The sequence below is a fragment of the Phyllostomus hastatus genome, unplaced genomic scaffold (assembly GCF_019186645.2).
Source record: "Phyllostomus hastatus isolate PE091 unplaced genomic scaffold, TTU_PhHast_1.1 phas_scaffold_60, whole genome shotgun sequence".
Lineage (NCBI taxonomy): Eukaryota > Metazoa > Chordata > Mammalia > Chiroptera > Phyllostomidae > Phyllostomus > Phyllostomus hastatus.
The window spans coordinates 15,972,579-15,993,456 of record NW_025334038.1 but is presented as its reverse complement, the minus strand read 5'-3'; the positions used below and the strand labels follow the sequence as shown (position 1 = coordinate 15,993,456).

General features: G+C 44.6%; 1 protein-coding gene across 6 annotated transcripts in view; it reads left to right on the top strand.

Annotated features, from left to right (window-relative positions):
• Positions 1–19,474, top strand: part of GABBR1 (gamma-aminobutyric acid type B receptor subunit 1) — a 30,621-nt gene extending 11,147 nt beyond the window's left edge. For 5 of the 6 annotated variants that reach the window (XM_045825979.1, XM_045825977.1, XM_045825976.1 and 2 more), the window contains 13 exons: positions 394–585; positions 9,017–9,259; positions 9,879–9,942; positions 11,615–11,692; positions 12,977–13,127; positions 13,553–13,685; positions 14,903–15,019; positions 15,110–15,217; positions 15,622–15,715; positions 16,420–16,547; positions 17,130–17,258; positions 17,449–17,592; positions 18,166–19,474. In XM_045825979.1, coding sequence (XP_045681935.1) covers positions 394–585; positions 9,017–9,259; positions 9,879–9,942; positions 11,615–11,692; positions 12,977–13,127; positions 13,553–13,685; positions 14,903–15,019; positions 15,110–15,217; positions 15,622–15,715; positions 16,420–16,547; positions 17,130–17,258; positions 17,449–17,592; positions 18,166–18,339 — 1,755 coding nt within the window. In that variant the 3' untranslated portion in view covers positions 18,340–19,474. The remainder of the gene's footprint in view (positions 1–393; positions 586–9,016; positions 9,260–9,878; positions 9,943–11,614; positions 11,693–12,976; positions 13,128–13,552; positions 13,686–14,902; positions 15,020–15,109; positions 15,218–15,621; positions 15,716–16,419; positions 16,548–17,129; positions 17,259–17,448; positions 17,593–18,165) is intronic. The other variant, XM_045825980.1, reaches the window with a different exon arrangement.
• Positions 19,475–20,878: the final 1,404 nt, after the last annotated feature.

The following is a 20,878-nucleotide window of genomic DNA, read 5'->3' as shown; positions in this document are numbered from 1 at the left end:
TGTCATGGGATCTCTCTCCACGTCTCTGCTTAAGTTGATAGCAAATGGTATGAGGTGTTGATTAATATGATGTCCCCATCTGTTGGCTTTGACTCCATCTCTCAGCTTCTCACACACATGACACAGATCTTATTTTCCCTCTACTTTGTATTTCTGGAGGAGCCTGTGGATCCTGTCATTCCTTACTGGCTGTGAAAGGCCACTTGAAAATAGAGGCTAGGGAAGAATTTAGGAGGAGGAGTAGAGCCTTTCCTACCACCTCACCAAGACTTGTAGATTTCTCTTTTCAGTTCTGTGTTCTTCTCTGATTCCTAAGAGGCTGAATAGTGACAAGCGAGATAAGAAGAAAAAAAAAGGAACAGAGACTCAGTCCTCCTCCTTCTTTGTATTTAGGTGTACAAGGAGCGGCTCTTCGGGAAGAAGTATGTCTGGTTCCTCATTGGGTGGTATGCTGACAATTGGTTCAAGATCTATGACCCGTCCATCAACTGCACAGTGGACGAGATGACTGAGGCGGTGGAGGGTCACATCACCACTGAGATCGTCATGCTGAACCCTGCCAATACCCGCAGCATTTCCAACATGGTGAGATTGTGAGAACTTAGTTAGAAGCTGGCACTTAGGCAGGTGGGGAGGACTGAGGGAGCCTCAAAGGGGAGGGGAACAGGTGTGGAGTTTGGAGGTACAGAGGGGCAAGGGGCCTTTACCCCTTTTGAGGTTCTTTTTACATCGTATTTCCATGGATTCCACTTCTGCTCTGGCTGCCTTGGGCAGGGAAAAGAGATGAGAGTGGTTTAATGAGTAGAAAGGCTGTTCATGGAAGCAAGGAGCAGTTAGCAAGAAATGAAATGAGGGAGAGGTATTAATGATAACATCGATAGGTGCTGTATACATAAGCACACCTTTACAGGAGCAGTGTTCCTGGCTAGAAATATATTTTATTTTCTTGGTGATTTTAGAGCTTTTTGATACTAACAACTTAAAATTTTTTTTTTACATTGATTTGAGGCAGGGTGGAGAGAGAGAAAGAGAAAGGAACATCAATTTGTTCACTTATTTATGTGCCCTGGCTGGGGATCAAACCTGTAACCTTGGCACAGCGGAATTGTGCTTTAAACAACTGAGATACCTGGACAGGGTGTTTTATATTCACTTCTGGTTGATGCTCCATTAGCTTGGCTCTTCCTGATGGTTTTTAAATAATCTTATAATTTTAGATGTAAAGGAGACTTTTGAAATTATTTAGCCCCAGATAGCTGATTAGTGACAGACCTAGAGCTAGAAGACACATCCTCTGATTTAGGAAGGCTGAGGCAGCCTTTGCAGGTGTGGGGCACAAGTGAGCAGGGTATGAGGGGGAGAAGCACTACATCTTAGGGAACACAGAATCTTGGATGAGCTGGATAAGGCTACTTGTGTGTCTGCTTACTATACCAAGGGCAGCCCCAGGTCTGGAATACCTGCTTTGGACAGGTTGCTAGGAGTGAGCTAATGGTTATAAAGCCCTCCGATTATCTCATTAAAACAAAGTTGTAGTAATAATTGCTTTTGTGTAGTAAACCAGAAGTTTGCATACATACTTTCAGTGATCCTCACAGCAATACTCTGTTGTAGATTTTTCATTTCCATTTTATAGGCTAGGAAACAGACTCAGAGAGGTTAAGTTACTTACTTGTCCCAGGTCATGAAACTACTGCGTGGTCAGGCTGGAATTGAACCTAATTGAATCTGAGTCCAAACCACTCTGCCCTCTTCACCTTCCATGGGAAACCATGAAGTCAGACTAAAACGTTTTAACTTTTATGGGCTAACACAGTTTAAGTGTTGGCAGTTTATGAATAAGAGAGAAAGAAGAGTCGGGAAATTTATTCTGGCAATGTGTTGTGATGAAGGGTCAGTCATTTGCTATGTGGGCTCTGATTATGGATACTATCCTGGGACATTCTAAGGGACTCTATAGGTAAGGTATCTTGGTTGAAAATATGTTGGAACAATTCTGGAAGGTCACTTGATAGGTGAGTCATCCTCAAGAACCTAGGAAAGTGATGTTGAAAAGGCTTGTTGGTGCCGTGAGCCCAGGACCTTAGTGTTGTGGCTTCTTCCTCCTACCAGGGAGCTAGAGGAGCCCCACACAGGAAGCAGGGATGTGGTTAGGGGTATGGAGGGACATTTGAGCAGAATGAATTAGATAGAGGTCTCCTTCTGACTCTTGGTTTCTAGAGAAAAATGGTGCCTGCCTTTGAGCTCATAGGGCTTCTAGTGACACCAGGCAAGCTCAGTAACCTAAAATGCCAGGGGCAAAAGCCAAGATTTACCAGAGGGTAGAAGCAGACTTAACAGTTAACTAGAGGAGAGATTATAGGTCCAAGAAAAGTAGATAAGAAGCAAGGGTTGGTCTTAGGTGCCCAGAGCCTTGATAATTTAGAAAAGAAGCAGAGTTGCCTTTCTTTATTCTACAAGGATGGCCTTAAGTTTAGATTAATAGTTCTGAAAGTTTAGCTTCTATCAGAATTACCTGGAAGGTCAGTTAATAAGGGAAAAGGGCCATTTCCATTAGAAGCTCTGATTCAGGGGTAGGCCTGGGTTTAGGGTTACATTTTTGACAAGTTCTCTGGGGAAATTGATGCTTCTGAGGACTATTGGTTAGAGCAGTGGTTTACAAACAGAGGTTGCAGTATCTAGGGACAATTTTGGTTGTTACATCTGCTGTCTAATGGGTAGGCTAGTGATCCTTCTAAAACATCCTACAATGTACCAGACAGTCCCCCACAACAAAGAGTTATCCTGCACCACATGTCAGTAGTGCAGATACTGAGAAACCCTGGCTTAGAAAAAGAGTGTTTAGGAGTTAGATGTGGGAGAGTGGGCTAGAGGGGCTCTGGAGAAAGGTTATAGCTCTGGGCTAGAGGGGCAGGTGGGTGGTGGGGGTAAGAATGTGAGTAAAATGAGCAAATTCTGACTGGATAAAGGTCCCATCAGATCTGGGGACAATATAAAATAAAAATCCACAGGCCTGCAAACCAAAGAGTCACTGGTTCGATTCCCAGTTAAGGCACATGCCTGGGTTGTAGACCAGGTCCTCTGTAGGGGGTGGGCGAGAGGCAACCACACATTGATGTTTCCTTCCCTCTCTTTCTCCTTCCCTCCCCCTCTCTCTAAAAATAAATAAATAAAATCTTAAAAAAAAATCCAAAAACTACCTCAGTGTACATATTTTAGATCACTGTTGAGCATTCATTCTCACTTATAGAAACAGCCAGACAGAGCTGGGAAAGAGTTACTATCATAAGTTTGCAGTTAGTTACTTCACTAATTTCTGTGGATTATGGAATTTTTATTGTTCTGTTCTCCTTAAACTGCCTAATAACATTTCCATTTGAAAATTGACAGCTCTATACTTGCCAACCCAAGGGGGAAGATGTTTTTGTTTACTTTAGTTATGCAGGGGTCAGTTGTGGCACCAGAGCCAAACAACGTGTTAGTGGTAGTGACCTGGAGCCAGCAGGATGTGAGGGTGGCATCATGCAGGGTGGATGAGTCCTCCCCTAGTGGGTGATTTTCTGATGTAGCACTTACTTTGAACTGCAGATTAGTTAGACTTGGTGGCTGAAGGACTACTCAGAAAGCCTCAGCCTGCCCTGGCCAGGTAGCTCAGTTGGTTAGAGCATTGTCCTGATATACCAACATTGTGGGTTTGAACCCTGGTCAGGGACCATACAAGAATCAACCAATGAATGCATAAATAAGCAGAATAACAAATCCATGTTTCTCTCTCTCTTTCCCTCTCTAAAAAAATCATCAAATTAAAAAAATTGTAAAAGAAAAAGAAAGCCTCAGGCTCACTGCTGCCTGTTCAGTAGATGCTCTAGAAGAGAGATGTTTCAGCTTACACAAGCAGTGTCGGGCAGTTGGGAAGAGTCTCGACTTTGATGTCAGGCTGCCTGGGTTTGCATGCTGCTATGCACTAGCAGTACTTCAGACAAGTTGAACTTTTCTGTGCCTCAGTTTCCTTATCTCTAGAAAGGGCCATAAACCTCATTAGATTATTTAAGGATTAAATAAGTTGATATATGTACCTTAAAAAAGTGCCTGGTACATTGTATGAACAATATAAATATTAGCTGCTATTCTGTGTAGGGAGGGATGAGACATTTCAACAAAGGAATTAAGAGAACTTGGTGATTTGAAAGAATGTAAGCCCACAGGGATGTCTAAACTTTTGGTGTGTCTGGGCCACACTGGAAAAAGAATTGTCATCTTGGGCCACACATTAAATACATTGTGACATGTAATCACAAAAAAATCTCATAGTTTTAAGTAAATTTACAAAAATTGTAAAATTACAATTTTGCATTAGGCTACATTCATAGCCATCCTGAGCCACTTGCAGACAGCGGGCTACAGGTTGTACACCCCTGCAGGTGATTCTAAGGATTTAATCTCATGTCCTGGGAAATGTTGGGGAGTGATGAAAATTGAGCTCAGTCTTAGATATTTTTAATTTGAGATCATTTATCATATAGTTACAGATGCTTTAGAGATAATTGGAGATATAGGACTTAAAATACCAAGCTGGATTATAGAGCTCAGTAATAGTGACAAAGATGAAGCTGAGAGACAAAAAATCATGAAGATGTGAATTCACAAAAATGTAACTTGCTTTATACCCACCATTTTATATATGTGTTATTTCATCATTATAATAACTCTTCAAGGTAGTAGTATTCCCATTTTAAAGCCGAATAAGCAACTACTAAGGTTTAGCAACTTGAGAGTAATAGCAGGTAAATGAATTAGTTAGAATTGGAATTCATGCACCTATATTTATACATTCAATGAACATTTAAAAAACACTTTATTGTTTTTAAAGCAGCTCAAGTCCACAGCAAAATTGAGAGGAAGGTGCAGATATTTTCTGTATGCCCCCCTGCCCTTATACATGTATAGGTTCCTTCATTATCAACATTCCACAGAGTAGTTACAATTGATGAACCTACATTGATACATCATTGTCACCTATAGTTTACATGAGGGCTCATTCTTAGTTATACATTTTTTAAGTATATTTTATTGATGATGCTATTACAGTTGTCCCATTTTTTTTCTTCCCTTTATACCCTTCTGCCGTGCACTACCCCTCCCTCCAGGATTCCCAGCTTTAGTTAATGCCCGTGGGTCCTACATATAAGTTCTCTGACTTCTCCATTTCCTATACTGTTCTTAACCTCTCCCTGTCTATATTGTACCTACTAGTTATGCTTCTTATTCCCTGTTCCTTTTCCCTCAATCTCCGTCCTTCCCTACCCCACTGATAACCTTCCATGTGATCTCCATTTCTATGACTCTGTTCCTATTCTAGTTGTTTGCTTAGTATGTTTTTGCTTTTTTTTTTTTAGGTTCAGTTATTGATAGTTGTATTTGTTGTCATTTTACTGTTCATATTTTTGATCTTCTTCATTTTCTTAGGTAAGTCCCTTTAACATTTCATATAATAAGGGCTTAGTGATGATGAACTCCTTTAACTTGACTTTATCTGAGAAGCACTTTATCTGCCCTTCCACTCTAAATGTTAGCTTTGCCAGATAGACTAATTCTGGATATAGGGTCCTTGCCTTTCATGACTTTGAATACTTCTTTCCAGCCCCTTCTTGCCTGCAAGGTTTCTTTTGAGAAATCAACTGATAACCTTATGGAAACTCCTTTGTAGCTAACTGTCTCCTTTCCTCTGGCTGCTTTTAAGATTCTCTCCTTATCTTTAATCTTGGGTAATGTAATTATGATGTGTCTTGGTGTGTGCTTCCTTGGATCTGACTTCTTTGAGACTCTCTGGGCTTCCTGGACTGCTGGAAGTCTATTTCCTTTGCCAGATTGGGGAAATTCTCCTTCATTATTTGTTTTTAAAAGTTTTCAATTTCTTACTGTTCCTCTTCTCCTTCAGGTGCTCCTGTGATTCAGATGTTATAATGTTTAAAGTTGTCCTTGAGGTTCCTAAGCCATTCCTTAGTTTTTTGAATTCTTGTTTCTTCATTCTTTTCTGGTTGGGTATTTCTTTCTTCCTTCTATTCCAAATTGTTGATTTAAGTCCCAGTGTCCTTCCCTTCACTGTTCGTTCCCTGTATATTTTTCTTCTTTACTTTGCATAGCCTTCATTTCTTCCTTGTTTTGCAACTGTTCTCAGTCATTTCTGTTAGCATCCTGATTACCAGTGTTTTGAACTCTCCATCTGATTGGTTGGCTATCTCTTCATTGCTTAGTTCTTTTTCTGGAGTTTTGACCTGTTCTTTCATTTGGGCCATATTTCTTTGTCTCAGTGCACCTGTTATGTTGTAAGAGGTGGAGCCCCTTACCATTGGTCCAGGGTGGGGCAACCCACTTTGCTGTGTTGTGGTGCTGTCTGTGGGGGAGTCAGAGAAGGAACAATGTTGCTTGCTTGGCTCTCCCCCGCTTTCAGTCACTTCCCTCCCTTCCCACAAGCAGATTGTGCCCTTTCAGGTTCTGATTTCCAGGTGAGTGGGCTTGTGTGTGTTCTAGGATCCTGTGGGCCCCTCCAACAACCTCTCCTGTGAGAGTGGGAGTTTCTCTCACCGCCACTGCAACCCTCACAAGTTTTTATAGCCAGATGTTTTGGGGCTTTAGTTTCCCACACTGGAACTTTGGGTTGTGCTGTCTGTCTCGCTCCCCAGTTGTTTCTCCTGGCCTATCTGCATGTGAATGTGGGATATCCCAGTCCAGTAGCTGCTGCCTTGCCTGCCCTGGTCTGGCAGCCACTGCTCTTCACGCACCCTCATTGCTCCAGCTTCCCATCTCCTCCTTACCTACCAGTCTGGGTGAATGTTTCTTCTTTAACTTCTTGGTTGTTAGGCTTCCATACAGTTTGATTTTCTGGAAGTTCCAGTTATTGTTTTTTTTAATTGGTTGTCCTTTTGGTTGTGAGGAAGCAAAGAGTATCTACCTATGCCTCCATCTTGGCTGGAAGCCTCTGGAGTTATACATTCTGAGATATATATATATATATATATATATATATATATATATATATATATATATAGTCTGATGTGTGTGTGTGTGTGTGTGTGTGTGTGTATATATATATATATATATTCTGTCTGACAAGTCCAGCCATTGTTAATATAATGAGAGTAGTTTATGAGACATCAATGTAACCTGGTAGGCATGGGGAGTGGACTGGAATGCGCAGGCATGAATAATGACAACTTCACTCTACTAGTCAGTGGGAGCAGTAGATTCTGTTGAGTAAACATGTGTTCTGTGTGGCTGTCACATTCAAAATGACAGAGCAAGTAGAGCAATGAATCTGTATTAAATTTTGCAATAAACTTGAACATTCCTCCATGGAAACTATTTGGATAGTTCAGAAGGCCACAGCTATGGACAACTAGTGATTGACAGCTTCATCGTGATAATGTACCCACACATGTATCATATCTCGTATAGAGTATTTTGTCAAAACATCAAATCACCCAGGTGACTCAGCACCCCTAGAGCCCAAATGTGGTGCCCTGTAACTTCTGGCTTTTCCCAAAATTAAAACCTTTGAAAGAGAAGAGATTTCAGATTGTTGATGAGATTCAGGAAAATATAACCTGACAGCTAATGACAATTGGAAAAACTGGGGGGGGTCCCAAGGTGCCTACTTTGAAGGGGACTGAGGTGTCATTGTCCTATGTACAATGTGTCTTTTATCTTATTCAATTAATGTCTCTATTCAGATGACATGGCTGGATACCTTCTGGACAGACCATATATATGTGTGTGTGTGTGTGTGTGTATCTGTGTGTATATGTACACATACATTTATTTCCATCATTATAGTATCATATAGAGTATTTTCACTGCCCTAATTCAATGGATATCCATTATCAACTGAGCATAATGCTCGGTTCTGAGGCTAAGGAGAGGACTGGAACCTGATCCTGTCCTTAAGGAGAATTAAGTACAGGCCTATCTGTTTTGAAAGCCCAGGCTGTTTCCACTGCACCACAACTGCCTGTCCTTTGCATTTTCCACTCCTTTGTGTCTCCAGAAAGTTGAATAGAAAGAAAAATGAGCAGGGCATGGGGAATGGATATTTTTATCTGTTCTTCATTTGTCTCTTCATTTCTTTATAGAGTGTGTGTATACTAATATATTCCAAATCTAAATAGAGGGTGTAGGGCCTGTGTCTTACTTGTGCCTTGCCACGAGGTGCCTACTGAGCCTTTCTATGTGTGGTTTCTGGGGTGTAAGGAAGGGCAGGTGTGATTTTCTATATTATTATTTGCCTATGGTCATTTAGCTAAGTAAGGTTACTACCAAGTATAGAAATTCAGATCTCTCAACTTATTTCATGACAGTTGAAGGAGCTGTCATTCTATTTAGCTTTCTTGGAAAAATAAGGTTTAGGGTTGGGAGTGAGCGTTGTGGGTAGGAATTGAATAACAGGCTTTAAAAATGTTAAGGTTATTTCCACAGTACTCAGTCTTCTCAAAACCATCTAAGTGTCAGTGAACTGAAAGCACATGAGGATGAAAAGTCAAAACACTAAAGAAAAATCTTCCAGGCTGACAAGTAGATGAAAAAGGTGTGGTGCCACCTTTTCTGAGATTGTTCAGAATTGGAGGAGCTGTTTGGTGCTGGGTCAGTTCCGTTGGGAAGGTCTGAATGAGAGCACAGTGTTACAGCTCTCCGTGGGAATATCCATTCTCTTGCTTTTCTCTATCTCTACTTTTTATCTTTTGCCATTTATTATGCAAAGTGTCTATTCTTTAACAACTCTGTAGTTCTGAGCTAGCAGCTATTCACACTAAGACCATTGGACCCAACTAATCTCTGCTCTAGTCTAGTATAGCTTCTGATATAAGACAGACACTTGGGTATGGTCATAGTTAAAGATGTACATGTACATGTGCTCACCATGACAACATGAACTTAAACCATCTAGTCAAGCCATAATGTCAGAACCAGAATCATATGCCACCACCCATTCCCTGTCACACTCTAATTCTTTCCTCCTCAGACATCCCAGGAATTTGTGGAGAAACTGACCAAGCGACTAAAAAGACACCCTGAGGAGACAGGTGGCTTCCAGGAGGCACCCCTGGCTTATGATGCTATCTGGGCCTTGGCACTGGCTCTGAACAAGACATCTGGAGGGGATGGCCGCTCAGGTGTGCGCCTGGAAGACTTCAACTACAACAACCAGACCATTACTGACCAAATCTACCGGGCAATGAACTCCTCATCCTTTGAGGGTGTCTCTGTGAGTTCCAGGGACTTCTTCACACTCTTCTGTCCTCCCACTGAGAGAGAGATACCCTCTCCTGGAATCGTGTGTTCTCTGTCTCTCTGTTACCTCCCTATAATAATCAATGTCAGACCAAGGAAGTAGGGACCCCAAACCTGAAAACCCACCAGGGATTAGAAGGGGAAAAGGGGTCTGTTCTATTTCTTTCAGTCCCACCCCTCATTTCTTTTCAGTCCAGACATTGATGAGTCACATAAGAATCATAGGATTTTGAAAGAGGAAACAGAGATCATCTCCTTATTTCTTTTAAAGTGGGGAAACTAGCATCTAGAGGGATTTGGTGACTTACTCAGGTCACACAGCCATAAACCAGGTCTCCTGGTGCTCCCTCTACCTGGGGATTTATCCCATTCCTATCTATCTCATGGGTGAAATTTTTCTAAAAAATAGCGATTCTGAAATCTAGGGTATGAGTATCTGGGGTATGTCCTATATGCAGGCAAATGCCATAAATAGAATTCATTCTGAAGCTCAATTAACATAAAAAAACCTAAGGATTCAAAGAGTCTTTGATGTTCTCTTTCACTCTTGCCTTTGTCCTCTTTGCCTTCCTGCTCATGTTCTTCTCCCTCAGGGCCATGTGGTGTTTGATGCCAGTGGCTCTCGGATGGCATGGACACTTATTGAGCAACTCCAGGGTGAGCACAGGGCCATAAGTTGGGGACATGGGGACCATAGGGTGGGGGCATGGGGACCAGCTGGAGCTGGGCTAGGACACCAGATGGTATCACAAGCCAGTCTGAGTGCCTCTCCACCTCCTGCCTTCCTCTTTTGACTGTGTTCATCAAGCTTTAGTAATAATAATAAACAGTAAAAACAACTCATATATGGGTGGATTTCTTTGAGCAGCAGTGGTTGTGTTCTTGAAAAGTGGCATGCACTTTGGAAACAGCCTCTGTGTCTCCATTGGCTTTGATTTTTTAAAAAAGATTTTGTTTATTTATCTTTAGAGAAAGGGGAAGGGAGGGAGAAATAGAGGGAGAGAAACATCAACGTGTGACTGTCTTTTGCATGCCCTCTAGGTCCCCTGGGGACTTGGCCCACAACTGAGGCATGTGCCCTGCCTGGGAATTGAACTGGCTCACAGGGCAGCATTTAATCCACTGAGTCACACCAGCCAGGGCTGGCTTTTATTTTATTTAAAAAAATATTTTATTTATTTTTTTTAGAGAGAGAGGAAGGGAGGGAGAGAAACATCAGTGTGTGGTTGCTTCTCATGTGCCCCCAACTGAGGATCTGGCCCACAACCCAGGCGTGTGCCCCAACTGGGAATCGAACTGGTGACTCTCTGGTTCGCAGGCCAGCTCTCAATTCACTGAGCCACACCAGCCAGAACCTGGCTTTGATTTTAATTGAAGAAATTTCCTTTTGGTAGCTTGGGTTGCGGGGTTAATGACCTCTCCCTTGCATACCCATGGACTCAAGGAAAGTTGAATCTAGGAAACCTACTATTTTTAAAGAGAATTTATATAATTTTCTTGCTATGTGAGTAACCATTCTGAATATTTCTGCAGTATGTGCAGTTTGTCTTTTCTAGGTTGTATTTTCTTATAACGTAGCACAATTATGTATTTGAAAAACTGTGAGTTAATTTTTCAACTCCACCACATTCACCTTCATAGCACGGTCAAGAGAGCTGTTTCTTGGCTTTCTGTGAAAAGTTTCTTTCTTCCTCCTACCTCCCACAATCTCTCAGTTCCCCTTTGTATCTCAGACAAGAGGGAATGGACTTCAGCCATGGTGAAGGGGATGTGAGTTGACTTTTGATGGAAAAGTCAGGGTAACTGGGACAGTTTTAGAACAGAAATCTTAGGAGTGACTGAATTTTACTTTGTGACTCTTTCAGGGGCAGGTACAACTTACTTAAGGAATTAAAACCCAAGCCAACCAACATAAAATAAATTTATAAAATTAAAAGGAAAGCCACTGGGAAAATAATTCTATGATTCTGTCTATCATGAGAGGGAGAATAAACAAATGTTTAAAGCTTTAAAACTAGAATCAAAGCGAGACATCTTGCTAAGAGAGGCGTGGGGCAGTGGAATGAGTGGCAGACACATGGTGGAACCTTCTTTGCTGAACAACTTTACATGTATAAGATTGACTTGTGGGACCCACTTTACGCTGCTTTTAAGTCAGGTTACTTATTCATGTGACCCCTCAGATCCTTGCAAGTTATCTTTCAGGGGCTCAGGTGAAGAGAAAATCAGATACAACCACAGAAAGCTACATTAGGAAAGTAGAAAGTTGGGAAATGCCCATGATCTGATCTTCAACCTGTGGTCACTCTTTTTATTGTCATCTGTCCAGGTGGCAGCTACAAAAAGATTGGCTACTATGACAGCACCAAGGATGATCTTTCCTGGTCCAAAACAGATAAGTGGATTGGTAAGTAGATCCTATTTTATTTCCTTTCATCCCCTCTGTACAATCATGGAAACAGTCATGCATTTGAATGAAGGTGGGGTTGTAGCTGCCATTAAGTTGAAATGCTCCAGAGAATGGACCAGGAGCTGGGGTTCAGAGAAAGGAAATAGAATCTCCAGTACGCAGGTAGGGGAGACTGGTGTATTTGGAAACAGAATAGACAGTTGGTAGCATGCACTATTAAAAGCAGTGGGTCAGAGGCAGGGTGGGAAAGGGGAACTCCATTTGGGTGTCCCAGATGTTCTGGTGCCTTGATATGTCAGGCTTCAGTTGCCTCTTTATCTCTGAAGAAAACAATTGCTTAAACTATAAGAAGGATAGAAATCGTCTTCTACTAAAACGTGCATTATAAAAGGGGAAAGTAACCAATATTTCTTTGCTTGGTGGGCTAAAATAATAGGAAATGGTAAAGATACTAACAGTAGGCAAAAGGAAGGTCTTCCTGGTAAAATAAAGGCTTGACATTTGAAGAATGGAGGGAGGCACAGCCATGGGAGACCCCTGCCATTCACCTGCCCAGTTGGAGTCTAGTAGCTCCCATCCCTGCTGGAATTCTGAAATGTTTTATAATTTGAATGTAGGGCAGTGTTCTGTACAGCTATAAATGCTGCATGGCCTAAATTACACTTACATTTTCCCCCAAGCTAACCAAATTAAAAACTCCCCCCCACCCCCCACCCCGCAAACTGACAAATTTAAGCTTCCTCTTAGTGCTTGGTAATAACTGAAAAACACCTTTGGGAATACCAGCCTGTCAGAGTTAAAAATCATAGATTAGTTTTTGTTTCTTCTTTTCCTAAAGTTAGGAGGGCAGACTAGATACTTGGGGGCTCTTTAGCTTTATGATTTTACAATCATTAAGCTTTTTTGCAGCTTTTGATTTAAGTCATAAGAAACCTCATCATTTTCTCAGCTCTCCCCTTCTTTCCATTCCCATTTTTCTTTCCTGCAAGAAAAACAAAGAACAAACAATAACAAAAAAAGACTATAACTTTGGTGACACATCTCAGCCTTTGTCAGCCTCTAGTTCAGACATGTACTCCATTTTCTGATCACTTCTCTCATTGTCCCCTGAGAGGTTTGCACCCGCAGCAGCACTGCTTAGGGCACTTAGGTCTCCTGTCCTCACAGCCAAAGAACTGAGTGTCCACCAGCGGCTCTGTCCATTGCCTTCCCCCTATCCCACCTTCATTCTTTCATCCCCCTTCCTTTTCTTTCCCTTTCTCCCCCTCCCCTATGCCATAGGAGGGTCCCCCCCTGCTGACCAGACCCTGGTCATCAAGACGTTCCGCTTCCTGTCACAGAAACTCTTTATCTCCGTCTCGGTTCTCTCCAGCCTGGGCATTGTCCTAGCTGTTGTCTGTCTGTCCTTTAACATCTACAACTCCCATGTCCGGTAAGTGTATCTTCTGATGGTTTTCTTGTCCTTTCTATCTCTCCAAGATAATGATCATTGAAGGGAGTGAGAATCAAACCTGTATAACTTCTAGGCCATATATCATTGAGGTTTCTACACTGTCCTACTGCTTTCTTAATGATCACTGAGCATGAAAGGGGAGAAACCAACCAGAACTCCCATCACTGCTTCAAAGCAGCTAACTGTGCAGGCAACACAGTGCAGGGCTCTAGATAAAATGTTTGTGAAGGGAAGCGCTCTGTAAGTCCATGCATAGTCCCTGACCAGTCATCTTTCTCTCAAGGCTCTGCTTCCTGCTCCAGGCCTGTCTTCCTTTGTCTGTGGCATTTGGAGAGCTGAGCCTCCCTTCAGAAGGGGGTAATTCTGCTCTTCTCTCTCTCCCTCCCTTCCTGCTTCTGCCCTAGTTATATCCAGAACTCACAGCCCAACCTGAATAACCTGACAGCTGTGGGCTGCTCGCTGGCATTAGCTGCTGTCTTCCCCCTCGGGCTGGATGGTTACCACATTGGAAGAAACCAGTTTCCCTTCATCTGCCAGGTGAGGGGGGCACAGATACCATGCAGACTTTGGCTGACATACCACTCAGGAGCACCTCCTGTGCTGTCTAGTTCCCTGCCTTTCCTTCTAATGTCACTGCTCTGATCTGTCTCGGTCTCTGCCCTATCTTTCTGTGCCTCCAGACACTTTTCATTCTGTAGCTCACTTGTTGGTTCCCAGGTTGCCATGGCATGCTTTGCCAAGAAGAGGAGGGGGTATTGAAGATGAAGGAAGGGGTCTGAACAAAGAAACAGTGATGGCTTGTCTTTGGTGTGGGGACTGAGAACAGGAACTGGGTTTCCTGTGGGAGCCTTAGTTGGCCTTGGGAAGGGTGGAGGCAGAAATGTGAATTGACAGCTGGGACAGTGAGGGGAAGGGACCACTGTTACACAGGGAGAGGCCCTATGGGACTCTTGGTACATGGAAGATTCTGCAGCTGTGGGGAAAGGCTGGTTTCAGCAGTGGTATTTGTGTGGTTCTATGTTATGCTGGTAGGAAACACACACTGTTTTCCCTGCCCACCTTACTACTTCTCTTTCCTCTGCCCATTGCTTGTCTTCATGACTCTCTGCACAGGGCATTTGCACATACATGCACATTCCACTCATTAGGAGCGGTGTCTTTCCAGTGAGACCAGAATGCAGTGAGGAGGCAGACAGTTTGCTACAGTACAGTGTGACAGGTGTCTGAAGAGGGATCTGTGCAAAGTGCTGTGGGAGCAAATGAGAGAGCAGCTCGGAGTGGTTGGGCAGACCTTAAAGAAGAGGTGATGTTTAAATATTGAAGGATGCACGGGATTTTGTCAGCTGGGAACATCATGTGACTAGCGAAGACACGAAAGACAGCAGACCAAGGGAGAGCCAGTTGAGCAGCATGGCTAGAGTGTGGGGCAGGCAAGGGCCTGGGAGCTGAGCCTGGAAAGATGAGTGAGACCATGCTGTAAACAGTCTCCTGCCATATTCTGAGATTTCTAGGCTGCAACCTTTAGGCATTGGGGAATGGTCAGAAGTGACTGGTCATTAAAACCAGGAGGTTTTAGCAAGATCACTTGGTGGCAAAGTAGAAGATGGATGGGAGGAATCTGTTGAAGGTAGGGAGCCCTCCCCTATGGGCATTCCCCTCTCCTACTATTCCTGCTGGCTGCCTTTTGCCTGCATGGTCATCTGTCCCCTGCTGCAGCCCTGCCCTATTCTGCTCCTGCCTCTCTCCTTTCCTAGGCCCGCCTCTGGCTCCTGGGTCTGGGCTTTAGTCTGGGCTATGGCTCCATGTTCACCAAGATCTGGTGGGTCCACACGGTCTTCACAAAGAAGGAGGAGAAGAAGGAGTGGAGGAAGGTGAGCTGTTTGCCATCCCTCAGCCCCTGGTGCCTTGGCTGTCAGCTTAGTAGGCTTCCCCTTATGTGCCTGTTCTTTGTGTTTGCCCAGACCCTGGAGCCCTGGAAGCTGTACACCACAGTGGGCCTGCTGGTGGGCATGGATGTCCTCACTCTCACTATCTGGCAGATTGTAGACCCCTTGCACCGGACCATCGAGGTACCACTTGGGGTCAGAAGGCTGAGCAGTCACGGCCTTCAGGGCTGCATGTGGTCTTGAGGAGGAAAGCCCCTCTGTAGGAGAGTACTTTTCTGCCTTCTGCATGTCAGAGTTTTTCCTCCTCCTTAGAAGGAGTTCCATCAGAGGCCTCTAGATTAATCTGAAGAATGGAAATGGTAGGGGGTCTGGGAAGGATTTGCACACTTTCCAAGCATCATGGAAAGAGGGGGAGTAAGCATTCCTAAGGTGTTCAGGTGAATGCTTTCTGGCCCAGAGTGGAACTTGGCCTCATCCTGGGGGTCTCATAGGAAAGGGAGCCAAATTGGGAGTCGCGGACTGAGCAGAAGTGGGGGGAACAGGGGAGGATGACAACCATCTTTCCTGTGGCCTTATTTCTCCCTTAGACTTTTGCCAAGGAGGAACCGAAGGAAGATATTGATGTATCTATTCTGCCCCAGCTGGAGCACTGCAGCTCCAAGAAGATGAATACGTGGCTTGGTGTGTTGATGTGGGGGACAGGCTGAGGGATGGGGCAAGGACAGTGGGTTTGGAGGGAGAAACATCTTTAGAAAAAGAGGAAGAGGTGAACGCAGTTTGGATGTCCTTTGCTGTCATGGAACTGATCTTTTCTGAGAGTAGGGGACAGTTGGTCTTTTGCTGGAGGGAGGATAGAGCCTAAAGAAGGGATAAGGCAAGTTGGGTCCAGCAGAAGCAGAGACCAGTGGGAGTAGCCTCTCTCTCATCTTCAGACCTGACAGGTCTACATCTAGACAGCTCCCTAGAGTAAGACTGGGGGCATGGGTTTAGGTCCCTTCTAGCCTTTATAAAATTGCTCTGATCTGTGATCACAAATGGTATACCTGTCCCCAGTCTGAAAAGCTGTCTTCCCACCTTAAAGGTGAGAAGACACTGTGTGGCCCAGGCCCTTGCCTGCCTAACAGCCGTTATTGACTGTCGTCTTCCTGTGTGACATGGTTCCTAGTCCCAGGAAGAAGTGGTGAGGTGGGGGTGAACTGGGTAGACACTGGGGGCAGTGGACAGGGAGGAGTATGCTAGCTCAGATGGTTTGATTGGGGAGGAGGCTCCATTTTCATTGGAGAACTATGAGAAGGATCCATGGTGGGTGACTATCATAGAGAGGATGGGAGTGAATGGGACCATGGAGGTCATGCTGCCTAGGTGACCCTTTCCTGCTGTTGCAGGCATTTTCTATGGTTACAAGGGGCTGCTGCTGCTACTGGGTATCTTTCTTGCTTATGAGACCAAGAGTGTATCCACTGAGAAGATCAATGACCACCGGGCTGTGGGCATGGCCATCTACAATGTGGCGGTGAGCTGCCTGGACACTTGGCATTGACCCGAGGGTCTGACTACAGCAACCCAGATGGGGTGGCATGAGAAGGATCAGGCACTGGATCTTAGATCAGTTGGATGGAAGTCTTAAAGAGATTTTAAATCCTTCAGATTTGTAAAGTACTTTACAGTTTACAAAACACACACAGACACTACTTTATTAATCCTCACACAACTATCCAGTGAAGTGGATATTAGTGTCCACATGACATAGATGAGAAGGCAGAAAGAAAGAGGTTAAATTACTTGTCTGGGGTTCACAGGCTGGAATCTGAATTGAGAGTTCCTGCCAGATTGACTCTTCAGGACTCTGGGTGTGTGTCCAGACAGCACGGGCACTCCTGCTCTGAGGGATGGGTTGACCTAGAGCTGTGAACTGCTTTCGGACAGTTTATTTGTGATTCTTTTTAAGCTAGAGTTGAGGATGATCCTATTTGGATCCTTTTCTAATGGAAAGTTCAACAGGAGCTTGACCTCATAGACTCTCTCCTGGGGAAAGAAAATCCTGGATCTTGTCTGAGCCTGCAGAGCTGAGACTCCCCAAACACACTGCCCCCAGGTCCTGTGCCTCATCACTGCCCCTGTCACCATGATCCTGTCCAGCCAGCAGGATGCGGCCTTCGCCTTTGCCTCTCTTGCCATCGTCTTCTCCTCTTACATCACTCTGGTTGTGCTCTTTGTGCCGAAGGTAAGCTCCTGGGTGTACTTCTACCTTCCCCGTCCCTTCTTCTCAGGACTCTGCTCCCCTGTCCCCTTCCTCCTGTTTGGGGCTGAGCTTGTTCCTCTTATTTTCATTCCTTCCAGTTCTAACCCACCATCAGTCTATTGCTAACACAGTCCCTGCTTGGCCCTCCCACGCCCCAAACATTCTTCCCCAGATGCGTCGACTGATTACCCGAGGGGAATGGCAGTCGGAGGCTCAGGACACCATGAAGACAGGATCATCGACCAACAACCATGAGGAGGAGAAGTCCCGGCTGTTGGAGAAGGAGAACCGGGAACTTGAAAAGATCATCGCTGAGGTGTGCTGATGCAGGGTGCAAAAGGGGTCCAGGAAGCCCCATCACAAGAGAAACCTGCCTGGGAATGAGTGCAGCAGACTAGGGAAGGGGAGGGATAGGGCAAGGAGCAAGGATTCTGTGCCAGGTAAGATTCAGTGTTGGCCTTGTCAGGAGGTGAGGGCTCTGCTGGGCAGTGGTGAGCCTTCAGCAGCTAATATTGAGCATACCCTCCAGGAAAGGGGATGGGCAGGTGTCCCTGGTGTCCACTGGGCCCCAGGCTGTGCAGTGACAGTGCAGGGCATATTCAAACTGGGTTGACACAAATCTGTATGAGATGTTGGAAGCAGTGTGCACTAACCTTTGCCCCCTTCCTCATTTTTTCTTTCCCTTTATTTCCCTGATCTTTTCCTTCAGCGGTACTCCCATTAATGCTCTTTTGGCTTTTCTTGTTCTTTCTGGATTTCTCATTTCATTTCTTTTGTCCACCTACTTCTATGTCCCCACCTCCATTTTTTTCTGTTGTCCCCTTTTCTCTCCCCCACCCTTCATGACTTCCCCTTCTCCCCATCTCCTAATTATTTTTTTTTCTTCCAGAAAGAGGAGCGAGTCTCTGAACTGCGCCATCAGCTCCAGTCTCGGCAGCAGCTCCGCTCTCGGCGCCCACCTCTGACACCCCCAGAAGGGCCTGGGGTCCTACCCAGGGGCCCCCCTGAGCTCCCTGACCGGCTTAGCTGTGATGGGAGTCGAGTCCATTTGCTTTACAAGTGAGGGGGCTGTGGGGAAGATAGGCCAGTAGGGGGAGGGATAGGGAGAAGCAGGGCTCCCTATCCCCAGATGGAAGAACATACTGCCCCATTCCACTTCTTGTAAATACAGCCCCTCTGTGACTCCTGAGGTTCTCTGGGTCTCCATTGCTCTGAGAACCAGACCCTTTTCTCTCTTATTCCTCCATATGATTTTATGTCACTACTTAGTAATCTAGTTGGTACCTCCTTGAAGCTTTTCACTCACTGGCTCTTTAGCAGTCTCATACACACACCTCTCCCTTCTGTACACTACCTCCCAAGATTGCTTCCTTGAGTTTTATGTTTTTCTGGGGCAATTAAAGGAGAGAAAATATGGGGAGATTTGGGAGCTGCTTCCAGTGGATAGTTGGTGAAAATTTTGAGCAAAGGAAGGCACCCCTGACTGTTGACATGGATATATGGGACTATGGAGCAGCAGATGGTAACCCTTTCACACTGTGGTATCTTTTGGGAAAGGATCTCAATAAACCAGTGAACAGTATGACTTAGCACCTGTCCCTTATTGGGAACAGAGTGGGCTTCAGTCCAACCACAGACACTTGGAGGGCTTCATGGCACTGGAAAGGCATGAAAGGGGAGGTGTATAAAGAGGTGTTTTATTGATCCTGTGAGGACTTAGCAGGACAAAGCAGGACATGCTCAGGGCTGCCATTACTGAGTGATGGCATTAGTGGTTAAAAATGTGGAGTTAGACTACCAGAGTGTTAGGTTCTACAACATGCAAAAACTTCTGTATTCTGTATTCTCTAAGTTCTTATTTGTGAAGACAATAATTATCTTCCAGCACCACCACCACCATGCAGATTCTGGGTAAATGCTAGCCACTGTCATTGCTATTTAATGAGTTCTCTCACAGTGATTGACACGTATTGGGAGCCCAGAGCATGTAGCTGAACAGATGTGAGGACTCTCCTTGTTAGGAACTAAGAACAACAAAATGATGATTGCTAGGAGGTAGTGGATGAGCTGGCCCCTGAGTGTTTCCAAACTTAGAAGTCTTTGTCTAAGAACTCGTGGCATCTTGGAAGGATTTGCTATCCAAATAAAAAGAAAGTATTGAATGGCTATTGGAAAAAAATAAACAAATTTGCCTGGAACTTTTATAATCCTTTGTGTTCTCTTAGAGAAGTGCTTTTGCTTTATTTCTTTATCTTTTTTGAGAATTTTTATAAAGTTTATTTGAGCCAAAATGACAACATATGCCAGGGAGCAAGATCTCAAATGCTCCCTGAGACGGGTTTTCCTGAAGCTCAAACTTTCCCTTTCACACTGATTCTTTTAAGTGATTTTTGTAAAAGAGTTCAAGGGTTGAGTGGGCTATATCATTTCATTGTCCTGTTTCAGAGTCAGTTTCTGTAGTTCCATGAAAGCAATGGTCATTACCTCTTAGACCAGGTCTTCCATTCTGATAATCTGCCTTGGACCATTTGGACTTAATGTGAGGTTCCCCTCTTCCAGCCATGGAACATTCTCAAGCAAAGGGGAAGGAAGCCAATGGAGTAGATGAGCCTTTAGCATAGACAATGAGCAGCCAGCTGCCTTCAGAAGCAGCAGAAGCTGTATATACCAGCCCTGGGTAGGACCTAAAAGATCAGAATTACCACTTTGAACTTTCTTTGCACTTAGGCATAGTGTGTATTACAAAGGATGGAGGTTCTGTTGTGGCCAAGGGCAAATTGGACACTTTGTTGGCAGCAGTGTGAGACCATGCCACATGGCAGGGTTAGTGGAAGCTCCTGGTGGGTGGGGATCTCTGCTCGGTGGTGAGACTGCCACTCAGCAGGCTTGGGGGGAGTGACTCCCTTGGCGTCACCATCCCTACCTGTGTCACCCTCAGTCTTCAGATCTCTTTCTGACTTTAGAGTGCCCTGGACTTGAGACTGCCTGCCAGCGTTTCATGGCCCTGCTCTACCCTGACAGACTTGTCTCCCTACCCTAGTCACTGGCATTTTGTGAGCACATTGATGCTCTGTTAGTTTTATCTTTTCATTTCAGGCAACATGTTTTGATTGGTAAAGTTGCTGAGAGCAGTGAGCAGAATGGCCTTTCATGAAGGTACATTTTCAAGGCGGAAGGTGAAGCCAATAAGCAGGTAAAATAGATAAAGAAGATAGCTGGAGCAACCAGGACCTTTGGGCATCTTGTAATCATCAGCTCTGGTGCCCAGAACAACCCTGTAGGGAAGGTGTGTGTTCTTACCTGTTGTCTGGCGAGGAAACTGGCTCAGGGAGAGGAGGACTCTTGTCCAGGGTCACACAACTAATGAGGATTACAGCTGGCATTCATGGTGCATGTATTGTTACCTATTGTCTGTTACCCAAAACAAGCATTATCACAGTTTCTGTGGGGCAGGAACTCAGGTGGGACAGCAGGAAGATACCTGGAAGATTTGAAGGCTGGGAGCTGGAGTCATCTGAAGGGTGTACAGGTAGCTATCGGCCATCAGCTGAGGCTCCTCCAGTGGCCTCTCACTGTGGCCTGGGTTTCCTCATGACATGATG